The 15,644-nt window shown below is 39.2% G+C and overlaps 1 protein-coding gene across 1 annotated transcript in view; it reads right to left on the bottom strand.

Annotated features, from left to right (window-relative positions):
• The window catches only part of pgm5 (phosphoglucomutase 5), a 65,775-nt gene that overhangs the window by 21,289 nt on the left and 28,842 nt on the right, over positions 1-15,644 (bottom strand). Inside the window, exon 7 of the mRNA XM_003216486.4 lies at positions 6,727-6,842. Coding sequence (XP_003216534.1) covers positions 6,727-6,842 — 116 coding nt within the window. The remainder of the gene's footprint in view (positions 1-6,726; positions 6,843-15,644) is intronic.

Below are 15,644 nucleotides of genomic sequence, written 5' to 3'. Positions count from 1 at the left end.
TACCGCTAAATGACACGAGTAGAAACATTTCCAGTGTTTCCTGTGGAAAACCACAATTTCTTTTTAAAAAATCACTGTTTCATAGAGTTTATTAGTAACAAAGCGCAGATGCCAATATAGCATTAGACCAGTGTTTCTCAACCTGTGGGTCCCCAGGTGTTTTGGTCTACAACTCCCAGAAATCCCAGCCAGCTAACCAGCTGTTAGGATTTCTGGGAGCTGAAAGCCAAAACATCTGGGGACCCACAGATTGAGAATCACTGCATTGACAAATCTGACTTTACAGTAATCATGTAGACACTGTTTACTTGACCTCCAATTTAGCTTGTTGACAAGCTCCCTCTAATTTTGAGCAAAGTTTGCACTCAAAGGTAAGGGGAGAACAGGAAGCAAAAAGTAGAAATGAATGGTCTAGAGCTGCTGGGATATTCAAAAGTTCCATTTAGTAAATATACCATAAGTCAGTCAAATAAATGTGCTAAATCATTTTCCAGTTCAATTTTTTCAGTTAAAGGCAGGGTGTTCAACTTCTAGACTGTTTTAAAAAATCTCCCATTCTTTTCATTCCTCTGATTATTATGTGGCCTCATAAAAATAACGGAAAACATAAAAGCCTTTTCACTATTTATGGATATTGTGCTTCACAGTAATAAAAGCACTGATTGACAGTGGATGCCAGAATGTTTGTTTATAGTAGGTAGCAGCAATGAGTACTCAGCTAATACTGTAATGTGTTTACTATCTTGAAGTTTTTTTTTACGAAGGAAAGGACCTAGATCCAAGAATACATGAAACCGAACACATAATGAACATACATTCCATATAATGGAATTAAAAAACCAAACACACACACAGACCAGGAGATGGAAACTGCTTCTAGATGTGTGACAAAATTATGTGTGATATAATGAACCTCTAACATGCAGTTCTCAGATCAAAGAATATAGCAGACGACATTGAGAAGGCAAAATATGATCCCTGAGCTTGAGTAGCTTGTTAATTGACCATATCTAGTAGGACTTCGATTACATCCAAATTTCTTTTCATACATCTTTCTTTAAAGCAAGGTAGCCCTCTTTGTCATACTTTCCTTCTTCCATTCACATGTCTGGGCAAATATTCTATCAAGAGTTGCTGAATTATCTAAAATATATTGCTAGCTGAGAAAAGCACAGTTCAATTTCTCTTTTCTCATTTAGGACTTCTTGCTATTCAATTTACTATACAAGTGCCTGACTACAGTTCATATAAGCTAGGAGAGGGAGTAAAAATTATTCCAATTATGCCAAAAAGGATTAAATCAAACATATAAATCATAGCTAGAGAATTCCTAATGCTGATTAACATTTTGCAGGAGACTGAAGGCTGTGTCTGCCATCTTATTTTTCAAACTTCATGTCAGTTTACAGAACTAACTAACCATCTGACAAACTACATTTTGCTACTGCAAAAAGCAAGAGGTTACAGCAGCACTGGTTGAGCATCAGATCAGCTGTCAGAGAAGAGGTCTGTCATTACATGGTTGAAAATTAGAATGTTCTCAGTAATAAACCATAAAACTGCCAGAACCTGACCTTCTATTGATAATACAATATTCTTAATATTGGCTCAGTTGCCAAGTTATGTATGAAATGTAGAGACAACAAAAGCCAACATAAAAGAGAAAAGCTTGCACTGTTAAAATATATAATTGCTAGGTGAAACACTCATGTTTTTATTATTCATTACTATATTTTCCAGACTCATAAAGGCTCTTTGCATAATCTGGCATATGCTTACTTTTCACTGTACCAGTTTATTTGGTATCAGGAACTTATTGAAGAAGGCAAAATCTTAAAGGCTACTAGATTTTTAAGACAGAGACAAGGGCTTACAACTTCCATATAAAAAACCCTCATACATATGCAAGCTCTAATCCAGTGGTTCTCAACCTGGGGTCCCCAGATGTTTTTGGCCTACAACTCCCAGAAATCCCAGCCAGTTTACCAAGTATTAGGATTTCTGGGAATTAAAGGCCAAAAACATCTGGGGATCCCAGGTTGAGAACCACTGGTCTAATCTTTACTACTAGTCTGCTCTACTGCACAAAGCAAAGACTTTATTTTAAATTTTAACTTGTTTAAACTTGTTCTTCTTATCCACTACCTTGGGTGAAGTTACACTGTAGAATTAATGCAGTTTGACAACACTTTAACAGTCATAGCTCAATGCTATGGAGTTGTGGGAGTCGTAGACTAGCAGAGTAGGCTGAATGCCTTGTAAAGCTATAACAACAACAACAACAACAATAACAACAACACTTTATTTATAACCCGCCCTGTCTCCCCAAGGGAACTCACAACTCCTGTGATTCCACAGCATTGAGCCATGGCTGTTAAAGAGATGTCAAACTGCATTAATTCTACTGTGTAGATGGACCCCAATATCTTAGGACTATTGATGTCTTGAAGATGAAGAATGGACAATGCAGAATCACCAGCAATCACTCTGAAACACAGGGATTCAATCTGCAAGTGAGATCCGACCCTGAGTAACATTTTCAATGAGGGATTACTTACAGTGAACTCTCCTTGCTATTTACTAGTGCCAATGGGTTCAGGGAAGTTTGTGCAGATGAGACCACAGGCTGGTTAAACATGGCCACATATTTATGGTAATGGCTTATAAGTTTGACATGGCACTATGCCAAAGACCAGTAATGTGCAGCATTGTGCTGGCCAAGAGTTATCTTCTATGCTTACCTGCTGGAAACATTTTTATTGGGTTTACTATGAAACATAGTAACACAAACATAATTCCAAGAAGCAATATATTTCTTAGAAGAGTCACAAAAAATCAACTAACCCACACAAAATTTAATAGTTCTGAACGTTTGTATCCTATCAAATGAATATACTGGGAACTTTTGTATGAGAGCCAAACCCTAACCCCTCACCCCTTTCTTCTCCTGAACATTTAATCATTTTTCGTCTAGATTTCTTTGAAGACAGTCCAACCACAGGATTATATATATGACAGCAAGAGCAGTCAACAAGGGCATTTGTTTAAATCTCTTCTGTTCTTTATAAGCAGTGAACTGAAGAGAAGAAAGGCAGAAAAGGGGGGGATGGGAATGAAACCAGTAAATAAGATACTGACTTAGAATTTAAGTATTACTGAAACTTTTTAAGTTTTACTCTGAAATACAGCAGAAGCTTTTCCCCCTTGGGAGTTTCCATAAGAATCAAATCAATACATGACCTCACTGGTTTAACATCTGAAGCTTCACTTTCAGGCAGCATCTTGCTAGCTCTTAAAGAAATGTTCTGTTTCTAAAGTAAATTATACTCTTGATCATTTGTACATATTCTAAATATTCTCCTATAAACAATATACAAATACAAGTGAACATGCCAGTTTAATTCAGACATGAGGGAGGAAATGACATGGAGCAGCTAATGTAAACTTAGAGAACTCCCTTCCACCAATACATTTTGACTGTTTTCTCAAGGACAAGAAAATATTAACTTTGTACTGTAAAAATCTGTGGCATTTGAAGATACAGATACTCAATTAAATGCTATTCCTGCAACACACGGTTTAACTGATGGTCAATGTGATTGCATTGTGCATGCCTTCCCTTTGCTTATTACTCCAAGAAGGAAAGATAAACATTCTCCACCTATTATTTGACAGTCAGCAATTCACACTGCTTTAACTACACATAAATGTATATTTTATAGATGTAAACTCAAAGAAAATGTATTTTTGGGAAATCTGATGGTTCTCCAATGGAGTAAATGTTGCTGATGGCTGTGGTATTTGTAGCTGTAGTTCAGATTTATAAAAAAAATAAAAAAATAACTAGCTGTCACTTCTGTTGTCTTGGAGAACTCATTAGCAATTCCTGGCACTGTGGCAATATTTTTTGCCCACCCAGGGGGTGGCATTTTAAATTCTAGTATATACCACAATAACAAAAAAAAACAAAAAAACTCAAAGAGATTTTTATGGTTTAATATATGCAGTTCGTATCAGGTTCTGTTATGGTTGAGCCTTCTGGCTCCGATACTGGGAGACGTGGTCGTAAGACTCCTCGGGAGTCAGATTCTCTTGAGGAGCGAGAAAGGAAGCGGCTGCGGGACTTATTTGCAGAACCAACTGACGAAGACTCCTTTGAGGGTTTTACCGAGGGAATGGAGGAAGAGATGGTTAGCTCAGAGGAGGATGACATGGAATGGACTCGTGTGAGGGAGGATTTGGGTGTCACCGGCAATAATAGTGTGGGAGGCGACTGGGGGGTTTCAGGATTAGACCCGTGGACGAGCTGGAGGGATGGAACGGGATCCACAGCTGGGGATGCTGTGGGGCGTAGTCAAAGGTGTTTTAGCTCTGATGAGGAGGATGATGATGAGGCACCTGGAATTAGGGTAACAGCTGACAGCGATGAGGAGTTGTAAACTGGCATAAAATGGGGTTTAGAATCCAGGGCTAATGGCGTTGGGCAAGGTAATCTGGACGAACGCTTGGGCTCTTGTTGGGAATTTCCTGAAGACGGGTGTGATTCGTTTGCTGAATACCTTGGACCTCCGTCGTCTTTTTGACGGACATTAATTGCCTACTCTGGATTGACGCTGGACTGACTGACTGACTACGACCTCGGACTACCCTTTCTGTGGCTATCGGTGGAACTGGTGAACTAAAGACATCTGTACCTGGCTTTCGACCTTGGACCGGATTGGGACCCCGCTGACCGCTGCTACCCTGATTGATGTGTTTGGACCCGGAGTTCGCTTGCTGCACGGAGGAGTAACAACTTAGTTATTCAACCTCAGCTGTTGAGTAGCAGAGAGGAATCTGCTGCCAGTTATTGGAGTTCGCTTGCTGCACGGAGGAGTAACAACTTAGTTATTCAACCTCAGCTGTTGAGTAGCAGAGAGGAATCTGCTGCCAGTTATTTACGTTTCATGGAATCTTTGTTTACCAGCTTTTGTTTGTTTAAAGTGCCAGGCTGAAGTAAGCATTTTTGGTTTAACCCGGATTAAACTCCTGTTTAATCCGGTTTATCTTTTGAACCGTTTTTTAGTGTCTTTTCATATTGAAGGCGAGTGTTTGCCTAGCCCTTTGTTTTTTACGGGCGTTTTTGGTTCTGTATCCTTAATAAACTGTGTTGAATCTTATCTGGTGGCGTTCTGTCTGTGACAGGTTCCTTGCCAGAAAAGGGGGTGGGGGTGGGAATGAAACCAGTAAATAAGATACTGACTTAGAATTTAAGTAATACTGAAACCTTTTAGAAGTTTTACTCTGAAATACGTATAAGTGGAGCACTAGCGTGGTGTAGAGGTTTGAGTGTTGGTTGGACTAAGACTTTGGACATCAGAGTTTAAACCCACATGGGTAACTTTGGAAAAGAGGAAGAAAGTCATACTCTTTCTGCCTCAGAGGAGGGTAAATGCAAACCCTCTCTCAATAACTCTGGGCAAGAAAACTCAGTGATGGGGTTGCCTTAGGATTGTCATAAGTTGGAAAAGACTTGACAGAATACAACATGCAAGCATATCTAGAGATTGGGAACCACCTAAGCACAGTGGTTCTCAACCTATGGGTCCCCAGATGTTTTGGCCTTCAACTCCCAGAAATCCTAACAACTGGTAAATTGGCTGAGATTAATGGGAGTTGTAGGCCAAAACACCTGGGGACCCACAGGTTGAGAACTACTGCCTTAGCAGGTCATGATTACATGGGCCAAATGTAAACACAGCTCTCAGCTGCTGTAGGGATTCCAGATGCTGGATTCACAGCAGAAGCACTGCATCCAGTTATTAATGCAGCTAAAGGGGAAATAGGAACTACTCTGGAGCATCCATGAAACTTCAGAATGATCCTGGAGTTTTTGGCAATGTAGATAGTTAGATGATGATGATTATTATATTTATTTATACTCTGCTTTATCTCTTCCACAGAAGACTCAAAGTGGCTTCAGATTGGATCTGGCCCAATCCACTGTCTACAAATTCAGTGGACCCACTGCTGCATTGCTGGCCTCAAGGAGCTCCCAGCCAGAGGCTTGCTGTGGGTGTCACTTCAGGTAAGGTCACACCATGATGCCCAGTCAAATAATCAGGAAATGCCACGTCACCAGCAAGCCTATTCATCTGTCTGAATAGCCAAAGGGTTCTGGGGATGCTCCCAGGCTGCATCAGAACAACTCTGAACAGTTTTCCTCAGATTAATCATTTAAGTGTTGACCTGGGCTGATATGCTGGAAACAATGAATTTTTATTTATGTATACTTCTAAATATCTATAAACAAAGCATTTAACTGAAATAGTTAGAAGGCCAATTTCAGGAATTTCTTGTATTCAAGGATGGGAGTGACAAATTGGTTTAATACAAATAACCAATATCAGAGGATTTATATGGACAGCATCTTACAGTTTGTATTCCTGGAAACAGATTGAGACCTTCCTGAACTCTGACAGATTGTCAAGCAGTTATGTAATGGAATGAATCAGATTGTTAGTCTTCACTTCTTTAGGCCAACAGGAAGAGGGAAATCCATTAAGTGCGTGCTTCGTTTTGATAAAACAAATTGCAAAATGAGAATGTTTATCAGGGGTCTGGTGGACCAGCAGATTTAACTGCCTGATTGCAAGTATGTCTTAAATGGTACAATCTTCCATAAACCATCATGGGATTATGCTTGACAAATCTTCTCTTCATATAGTATATTGTATTACGTCTCACCAGTGCCAAAGCTTTCTTCTCCACACAGTGAACATCGACCAGAATCCATCAGATTTGAGAAGAACCTCCAGCCTGCTGGTGTTTCATACACAGGGACCTTCATGGATTTTGCCACTCTAAAAGAGATAATCATACGATACCACGGTTTTAGGATAGTCCAGAGATTTACATATATGGATGCACTTTTACCCCCGTCAAAATGAGGGATTTAGACATGGATATGTGTGTACACCATTCCATTCCTTGTTAGAGCTTAACGTTTGTCAAAGAATGAGAGATGAGGTTGTTAACAAGATTTGGGGTGTCATGTACTTGGTTACAATTGTACACTGATCACAATCAGCCATAAAGCATTGCAAAATGTTGACTGCAAAATGTCTTTTCTTTTTAACTTTTGACCTTGGGTGCACATAAACCACATTAATGGGTTGCTTCAAGTTTCATGATAAATCCTCCTTTTTGCTTTGGACATCATGCAATATTATCAGATACCAAAATTTGCCATTGCTGACAACTGAACACTATACACCTGAACACCCACTCTTCCTCCTTACACAATTATATTTCCACTGTGAGTAGCAGATAAATTAACTGCTATAAAAGTTGGTGATAATGTATGACATTTCTAAAAGGAATTACACAACAGGACTGAAGCTGCCAAGTGAAGGAATGATATGGTGTTAGAAATTTCATTCAAGATACATGAAATACAAATAAAAGGAGAAAATGTAGAAATTCATATCTAGAGATATGTTGAAAATATTTTAAAGTGCTAAATGTTTTAAGCTTAGGGGCACATGTTCTCTTTAAAAACATATTAGCAACTCTGGTTCTTATGATCTATTAGTACAGCTGATGGTAATCAAAGTAGGCACAGAAAAATCTTTTAACATACTTGTAACACTAACTGGTTTAGGCATAAGGATTACATCAAGGGTGGAAAAACTATAGCCCTCCAACATACATCCCATTCAATTTTTTACTTTTTAAAAAATTGTTAAATAAACTCTTTGTTTTATAATAAAAATTAACATGATACAATAGTTACATTGATTATTACTAGCTCTGTTCTCCCCTACTCTGTCCCCATCATACACATAACTTTGTACAAACACAGCTTTGTCAATTCTCCTGCTTTTGCTCTAATATTAACCATTACATAAATTGTAGTTCTTGTGGTAATTTTTTATAATTCTTCATCCATAGTTTTTCTTGTTCATTTGGTGGTTTAAATGTGCCATTACATTTGCACATGTATCTAATAAATGGATTCAATTTATGTTCAAGTAGGCCTTTTTTTGTTTCTCCTTTTGCTAATCTTGATTTATAGGTTAACTTTTCTGATAGCATGGTAGCCTATATCCTATTTAGCCAATTCTTTATTGAAAATTTTTCTCATTTTTTTCCATGTTCGGACTATTTTGAGCCTTGCAGTACACAGCATCAGTGATATAAGGTTTTTATTTATGAAATCTTTGTTTTCATGTTCAAATAAAGAGATCAGTGGTAGAGCTCCCCTGAAGTGAAATTTCTTTTCACTTGAACCCCAGTCCTTCTATTCGGTTTTAAAAGCCAAAATATAATGAAAAGTGGGTGCAATGAAGTGCAGTATAAGTGACCTTTCCCCCAGCAACCGGCAGTAAGTCAATCTGGTCTATATAAACTCTGTATCATGCCAATTTTAGTATATATGCTGCCAAAGCAAGCACTCTGGTCTATATAAACTGACTGTATTTGGACAGCAACTAAAATTTCATGGGGTTGCTTTAAGTTGACAGAAAAGTAAAAGTACACACATAGTATATATGATTTGCAAAGTTGTAAGTGCCTTTACAATTATCTAAATGTTTACAAAAATAGTTGAATATACTGTAAAAGAGGATGTTCTTGAGTGTAGCTAGGAATTGTAAAAGTCTCAATATCCATCCTATCTCCCACCCCAAAGATTCATATCTTCCTTAAATAAGTGCTGCAGGCCACACTGGGTCAATACAATCTCATCTAACGTTGATCTTTTCTGGACTATGAAATGCAGTTTTAAAAATAATGATGATGTATTTACATTACAGCTCCGTCTCTCTTGGCTTTCCTGTCTTCCAGGTGTCAGCTGCACATTTAAAAATGCTGATGTCAAAATGGGAGAATACTGCCAGAAACGTTTGCAAAACATAAACCAGTACTTCATGTTATATATTTCAATCCCAGAGGGTCCTGGAAATGGAAGACACCCTACACAATAAACTAAGTGGTTTGTGGAACTCTAGGAAGGAAGCTATATGATTCAGAGTTCCTTGGATTTGGAATGAAATGAAGAAGTGACAGTTTATTCTAAACAGACCTACATATAAAAGTATAATAAATTAAGGATACTGGTAACGAATGCGCAAAACAAGATGAGCAATGTAGAAGAAAGATCTAAAATGCAGTTGTGGAAGCTGCTCACATACACCGTAGGAATACAGGCATGATAAAAACAGTATTTTGAATACAGTAACGTCGCAATGGCAAACCCTCTCTGAACAAATCGTGCTGAAAAAACCTCATAGCAGGTTTGCTGTAAGTCAGAAACAACTTGAAGAAATGCAACAAAAACATAACAATTTTGGAATTTACAGTGTTCCTTTTAAGCATTACTAGCCTTCATGGATGGACCAAAAATAAAAGTAATATCCTGGAAGTCTGTCTCAAATGAAAACGACCTAGTAGCGGTTTTCTGAAACCAGAGACACAGGATGATTAATGGAGAACTTGAAACTTTCTTAAGAACATTATGATTCACATCAATCCTCTCTTTTTTCTCTTTGTTAACAGCCCTAAAAAAAGAAACAATACATATTTGGGCTGCTGATACTTGAGACAAACTGTGGATTGAGGATGATCACTACAACCACACAGGACAAGCATGAATCAGCCAGTCACTCACTCACTGTTATGTCAGCTAGTCCCATGGCATTTTCCCATTGCAAACAGATTGATCTAAATAGATGTTCTCTAGAAACCATGATACTATAAAGTTAGTCCACTAAATTAAGTTTGTAAAACACAGTGGAGTTCTCAGCAAAAAGGAGCAGGAACAAAAAGCAGTAAAAAATACATAAATACAAATATTTCAGGCATAAAATATATGGAGCTGCCTTTGAAGACTGTACAGAAGCTCCAAGTAGTCCAATGGGCGGCAGCCAGGTTGCTTACCGGAGCAACGTACAGGGAGCATACAACCTTCTGTTATGTATCTCTCCCTATGAACCTGTTAGAGAATTAAGATCTGCAGAGGGAGCCCTGCTCTTGGTCCCACCCCCATTGCGAGCGCGACTGGTGGGGACGAGACAGGGCTTTCTCTGTGGTGGTCCCTCGGTTATGGAACTCCCTCCCCGGTGATATCAGATTGGCCCCTCCTGGTGTTCAGTGAAAAATTGAAGACCTGGCTTTGCAATCAGGCATTTGGGTAGTGCAATATAGAACCAGCATATGATAGCATGCAAATGGCAACCTCAGGACTGAATATTATGTTTTAATGGTTTTATGATATTTATATGTTTTAATTGTTTATTATATTGATGTATTGTATTTTATATTATTGAATGTGCAGCATTGAATATTGCTATTTGTACGCCGTTCTGAGACCCCTGCAAGGGTGAGGAGGATAGAAATAAAGTAAATAATAAATAGATAAAAACATATTTGTTCAACAATAACAACAATAACAGTAGTAGTAGTCACCCACCTCTCCTCACAGCTCGAGGTGGGGTACAACATATTTAAAATACCCAGATCATAAGTACACCTCCCCCTTACAGAATACACAAAATAGGAAAAGACTGGTAAATGAAAAATGTATATTTATTTTTATTAATATTTAAGTGTTTATAGGAACAGTTCTTGTGAACTTGAAAAACGTTGAAGTAATTAATGAACTTTTGGAGTTGCACAATTTTTTGAGGAAAAAAAAGTGGGGCATATTACATCCCAAAAGCTATGGTAGGCTAAAAGTGTTTTCGGCTTTCATGGCGTGCTCTGGCTCAATGCAAGATGGGTTTGCAACACCAGGACCCATTTTAGAGCCTCACGCAGTAAAGTCCTCAATCTGGATGCACTTTTACCTCTTGAATGTACTGAACTGCTTGCAATATGAACAGAGTTGCCAGAATTTAACTGAAGAATATTGTTCTTTAATTTTAATATGCAGTGGCAGCTGTTGTCTAGTGAAACAGGTGGGGCAGAGAACTGTCTCCAGATGCAAAGCCACAGAATTATTGAATCTTAGCGCTGGAAGGGTCCATAAAGGCCATGTAATCCAACACTCTGCCATGCAGGAATACACAACTAAAGTGCCCCTGAAAGATGCCAAACTCTGTTTAAAGACCTCAGAGGGAGAATTTCGTTCCATCTGAGACAGTATATTCCTCAACAGTTCTTACATTTAAAATCTCTTTCTAAAAAAAGTTAGAATTTGAATGTATTGGGTCTTATTGTAATCTGTGGAGCAGCAGAAAAATCCCAAAATACAATATTTCAATAAATGTTCAATTTTTAAATAAATATTTCTCAGGTGTTAGTTAAGATTTCTTAATTAAGAAGGTTAACTTGCTCATTTAAGTTTCCTGTGTTCTAAATGCCAGGCTCTGGTGTTTGTGCTGCTCATCTGCTCCTGTTAACATTTTAACAGTGGCAGGTCTATGAAGTAGACGTTTCGCTTCTGGATGTTTTCACTCTGCATGCATTGTGTTCCCTTAAAAGGCATCAAGTGCATCTTGCAAGAGTGGCCACAAACAACTGCCAATACCCCATATATGGTTAAGTATTACAGCTGTTACTCCCAAGGTCTGTTCCCAAGTGCTACTCCTATCATCTCTAATTTATGAAATGAAAAAAGGCATTGGGATGGAAGGTCTTAACACATAGAATAGATAACCAGGACATTTCTGAGAGATAAGCAAGACAAGTTTCAAATAGCCTTCTTGAAGCACTACAATGCAGAAAATATCACAAGAATCAGATGGAACCAAGAAAACAATTATGGGAAACAACTACAGAGCCAACAGTTCAACTAACTAAACAGTAGTTTAGGAAGGGGCCTTTAAGCTGCTCAGCAGAGAGGTCCTGGGCCTCACTAAACTACAAACCCCAGAATTCTGCATGAAGCAGCAACAGGATTTAAAGCGGCTAGATGCACTAATGTGATGAAGTCCCAGGAGCTGTACATAAGTTGGATGTTTGTAACTCAAGAACTGCCTGTATTACTTTATTCAGCATTGGTCAGACCTCACCTGGAGTATTGTGTCCAGTTCTGTGCATCACAATTCAAGAAGAATATTGACAAACTAGAACATTTCTAAAGAGGGGTGACCAAATTAGAAAATAAAAATGTCTGGAAACTATGCCCAACAAAGAGCAGTAGTTTAGGAACCTGACTATGTTTAGCCTAGAGAAGAGAGGATTAAGAGATGACAGTGATAGACATGCTGCTGCTGCTTCTTCCTCTTCTCCTTCTTCCTAGCTCTTGTCCCATGAATTTGCAGAGTTTGCCTGTTTGCTTCTTGTTCTCCACTTGTTCCTATCAGTCGCATCTCTCATTGTGAGTCTTGCTTCAGCCATGTTGCATTTCAAACAGTCGAGCCAGCACATTTTAGTTCTGCTGCGTGACCTAATACCTGCAACTTCCATATTTAGTGAGGTTTTAGCCACAGAACGCTCATCACTTCGTTAAACATGTCCAAACCATCTCAGATGGGATTCCTTCATCTTCTCGGCGATTGGAGCATCTCCAAAGATGGAACACACTGTATCGTTTGTAATCCTGTCCTTCCAATGAGGGCAACACTCACTGACCACTTGAGCATCCGCATTTCCATACTGTGCAGAGTTTGCTCGACGGCGTTAGTAGTTGGCCAGCAATCGGTCTCACCACTGTCCTGTAGATTTTTGATTTCAGATGGACTGGGGTCTTCTTACCACACATTACAACTGTTGTTGCTCTCCACTTCATCCATGTGGCATTTACACACGAGCCACTCAAAGTGAGCCACTCACAGCCTCGGTCTCCCAACAGCTTCCAAACATCAGCAGGCAAGTCATCTGGACCAGCAACCTTATTTGACTTCATTTTTGAGATAGCTTCCTTGACTTTGTCCGATGTAATTTGTGGGACAGGTCCTCCTATGATGGCTGCAGATTGGATAGGTGGATGCAGGAACTCTTTGTTAGAAATGAAGTGCTGTCACCACCTCTCCAAGACATCGGTGGGGCGCCGGAGGATGGTGCCATTAGCAGACTTGATGGTACTGATATGTCCAACGTCTTGAGTGGATCGATTTCATCCCTTGGCTAGATATGATAGACATACTTAAATATTTGAAACAATGTCATTTTGAAGATGGAGCAAGCTTGTTTGTTGCTGCTCTGCAGACTGACATAGAGCAATGGATTCAAACTATAGGAAAAGAGATTCCACCTAAAAATTGTGAAGAACTTCCTGACTGGAAGAGCTGTTCGACAGTGAAATACGCTGCCTGGGTGTAGGGTGGAGTATCCTTCTCAGGCATTTTTAAATAGAGGCTGGATGCCCTTGTGATTTCTTTATGATTCTATGAAAATATGGGGGAAATTTAGTGCCAAGTTTGATGTCTCTATGTAAATAGTGATAATTTGGAAACTTTCATTCTGAGAAAGGAAAGTTGTTTTACTATAGGTGTTTTACTATTGCTGTGAAAACAACGATAAAATAGAAGAAAAGTTCAGTAGCTATATGATCTTTAAAGCTTTTGGAAAATTTTGATTTGAGTCGTTAGTTACATGATTATAAAATGTTTTCTGATATTTTCATCTCAAATATTACAATTAACTATAAACCTTTGCAAAGAGGGAAAGTTAATCAAATTTAATTTAATAGACATATTACTGCAGAACATACACTAAATATGAAAGCTAAATCCTAGGCCAAAGAGATCAGAGGGCCCTTCAAAGCTTATGTGTCAAATCACAACAGCTGTCAGAATTTTATACTGTATAGGTATGCATGTAAGAATGGATCACATCTTAGCTATGATTAATATACTGGAAAAGTCAACAGAATTCCAGAAAGGGCCTATTGCGATGGACCACATCAATCCCCAATCACGCTGTGTATTAATAAATATAGTCACAGAACCTAAATATTTCTAACCCTAGATATGGCAAAACCTATAGCCAGATTCTCTCTGCAACAGCAGCCGCCAGTTAAACCTTTAACCTCAATTCTGATGCAACACCACTCTTCAAGAGACAGTCAAGACACTTCCTCCTCTAGTAATTCCAGCCATTCTTCCAAGTATTCTTTAAAAAGTGTAACCTTTCTGTTTAGGAAGGTATTTGTGTTGCACATCGCTGTTCTACCGTCTCTGGACTGTGAATGCCTTTTATTAGGTCCTAGCTTGAATACCCGGCGTTGTCCGGGTTATTTGAAAAAGTCAGTGTTTTAATTGTACAAAATGCATAAGGTTGTGGATTAACTACAACTGACATCATGCCAGGCTAACCCTGAGAAACTCCATCAGTACTTAAAGATTGTTATGTTGGGCAAGTTTACTCTAGATGCATCATCGGTGGGATTAAGTGTGCTCTCTGGCTGTAGGGCAAACTACAACTCCCACTATGGTGAGTCAGTCTCCTCAAATCCCTCCAGTAGGTTGACTTAGTCATGGGGGTTCTGTGTACCAAGTTTGGTCCAGGTCCATCATCGGTGGAGGTCACAGTTTCTCTGGTTGTGGGTGAACTACAACTTCCAGAAAGGAAGGTCAGTTCCTCCCAAACTGGAATTGGGTATGCAGGCCAAGTTTGGTCCAGATCCATCATTGTTTGGGTTCATAGTGCACTCTGGATGTAGGTGAACTACAACTCCTATAAATCCTTCCAGAGACACCCAGTACTTTTTGTTGGTCATGGAGGTTCTGTGTGCCAAGTTAGTTCCAGATCCATTGTTGGTGGAGTTCAGAGTGCTATTAGATTGAAGGTAAACTAATACATCCCAGTACCTACAATTCCTATAAATCATGGTGATTTCTCCCCAAATCTCTCCAGCATGTTCAGTTGCTGATCAATTCCTCTGTTTGCTGTGTGCCATAGAAAAGAATAGGAAAGGCTTATGGGAGAGGTAGTGGGCAGAATCATGCAAATTCCACACCAATGGAGAGAGTAAGAAACTCTGGGATGTCTGTGGTGGAGGAAAAACAGACAAAATAGGATGAAATTATCCCTGTATGAAAGCTTTCACTTGGGTGTGTGTGTGGGGGGGGGGGCAGTATGGTGTTTGTGGAGGACATTGACAGGGCTCTTATACATGTTTACGGCACTCACTATAACCTGCAATGTCATTGGAGGGACGGTCACTGGTGTCTCCTGAGTAGTGGGAGCTATAGCTATTTGTGGAAGTGGGAGCTTATCTGTGTAAGCGGACATTGTAGCCACACACATAGATACATATTTTCACTTTTATTATGTGTATAGATGTACTGCATTATTTCCTACTGCTGTTTAAGTGTTTTGATGCTAGATTATCATAATCCTTTGAATTATTTGTTTCCCATTTTAACACTCAGCCACTCTTGAGTTCTCCTGCAGGGCTAGGTGGGTGTTGTGGCTCAGCAGCAGAAGAGCCAGAGTGAAGATGAGGAAGGGGATTTTGGGTTACAGATGCAGGAGTCAGCAGATGATGGGATGCAGGATGAATTCCAGGATGATGTCATGGGGATGGGGAATTATGGAGTTACACAGGCTGGTTCAGAAGTGCAGCCTGTGGATGAATTCCTGAACTGGCCTGTCACAGATGAAAACCAGGGAGACATTCCCATGGGAAATAATGAGCTTGATTTGTCTCAGGCTCCTGTTCAGGTGCAAGATAATGAGGTGTTTGGCCTTGACACTCAAGAAGTTCCATTGCTATC

The sequence above is a fragment of the Anolis carolinensis genome, chromosome 2 (assembly GCF_035594765.1).
Source record: "Anolis carolinensis isolate JA03-04 chromosome 2, rAnoCar3.1.pri, whole genome shotgun sequence".
Classification (NCBI taxonomy): Eukaryota; Metazoa; Chordata; class Lepidosauria; order Squamata; family Dactyloidae; genus Anolis; species Anolis carolinensis.
The sequence above is the reverse complement of the archived record's forward strand: the minus strand, read 5'-3'. Positions and strand labels throughout refer to the sequence as shown.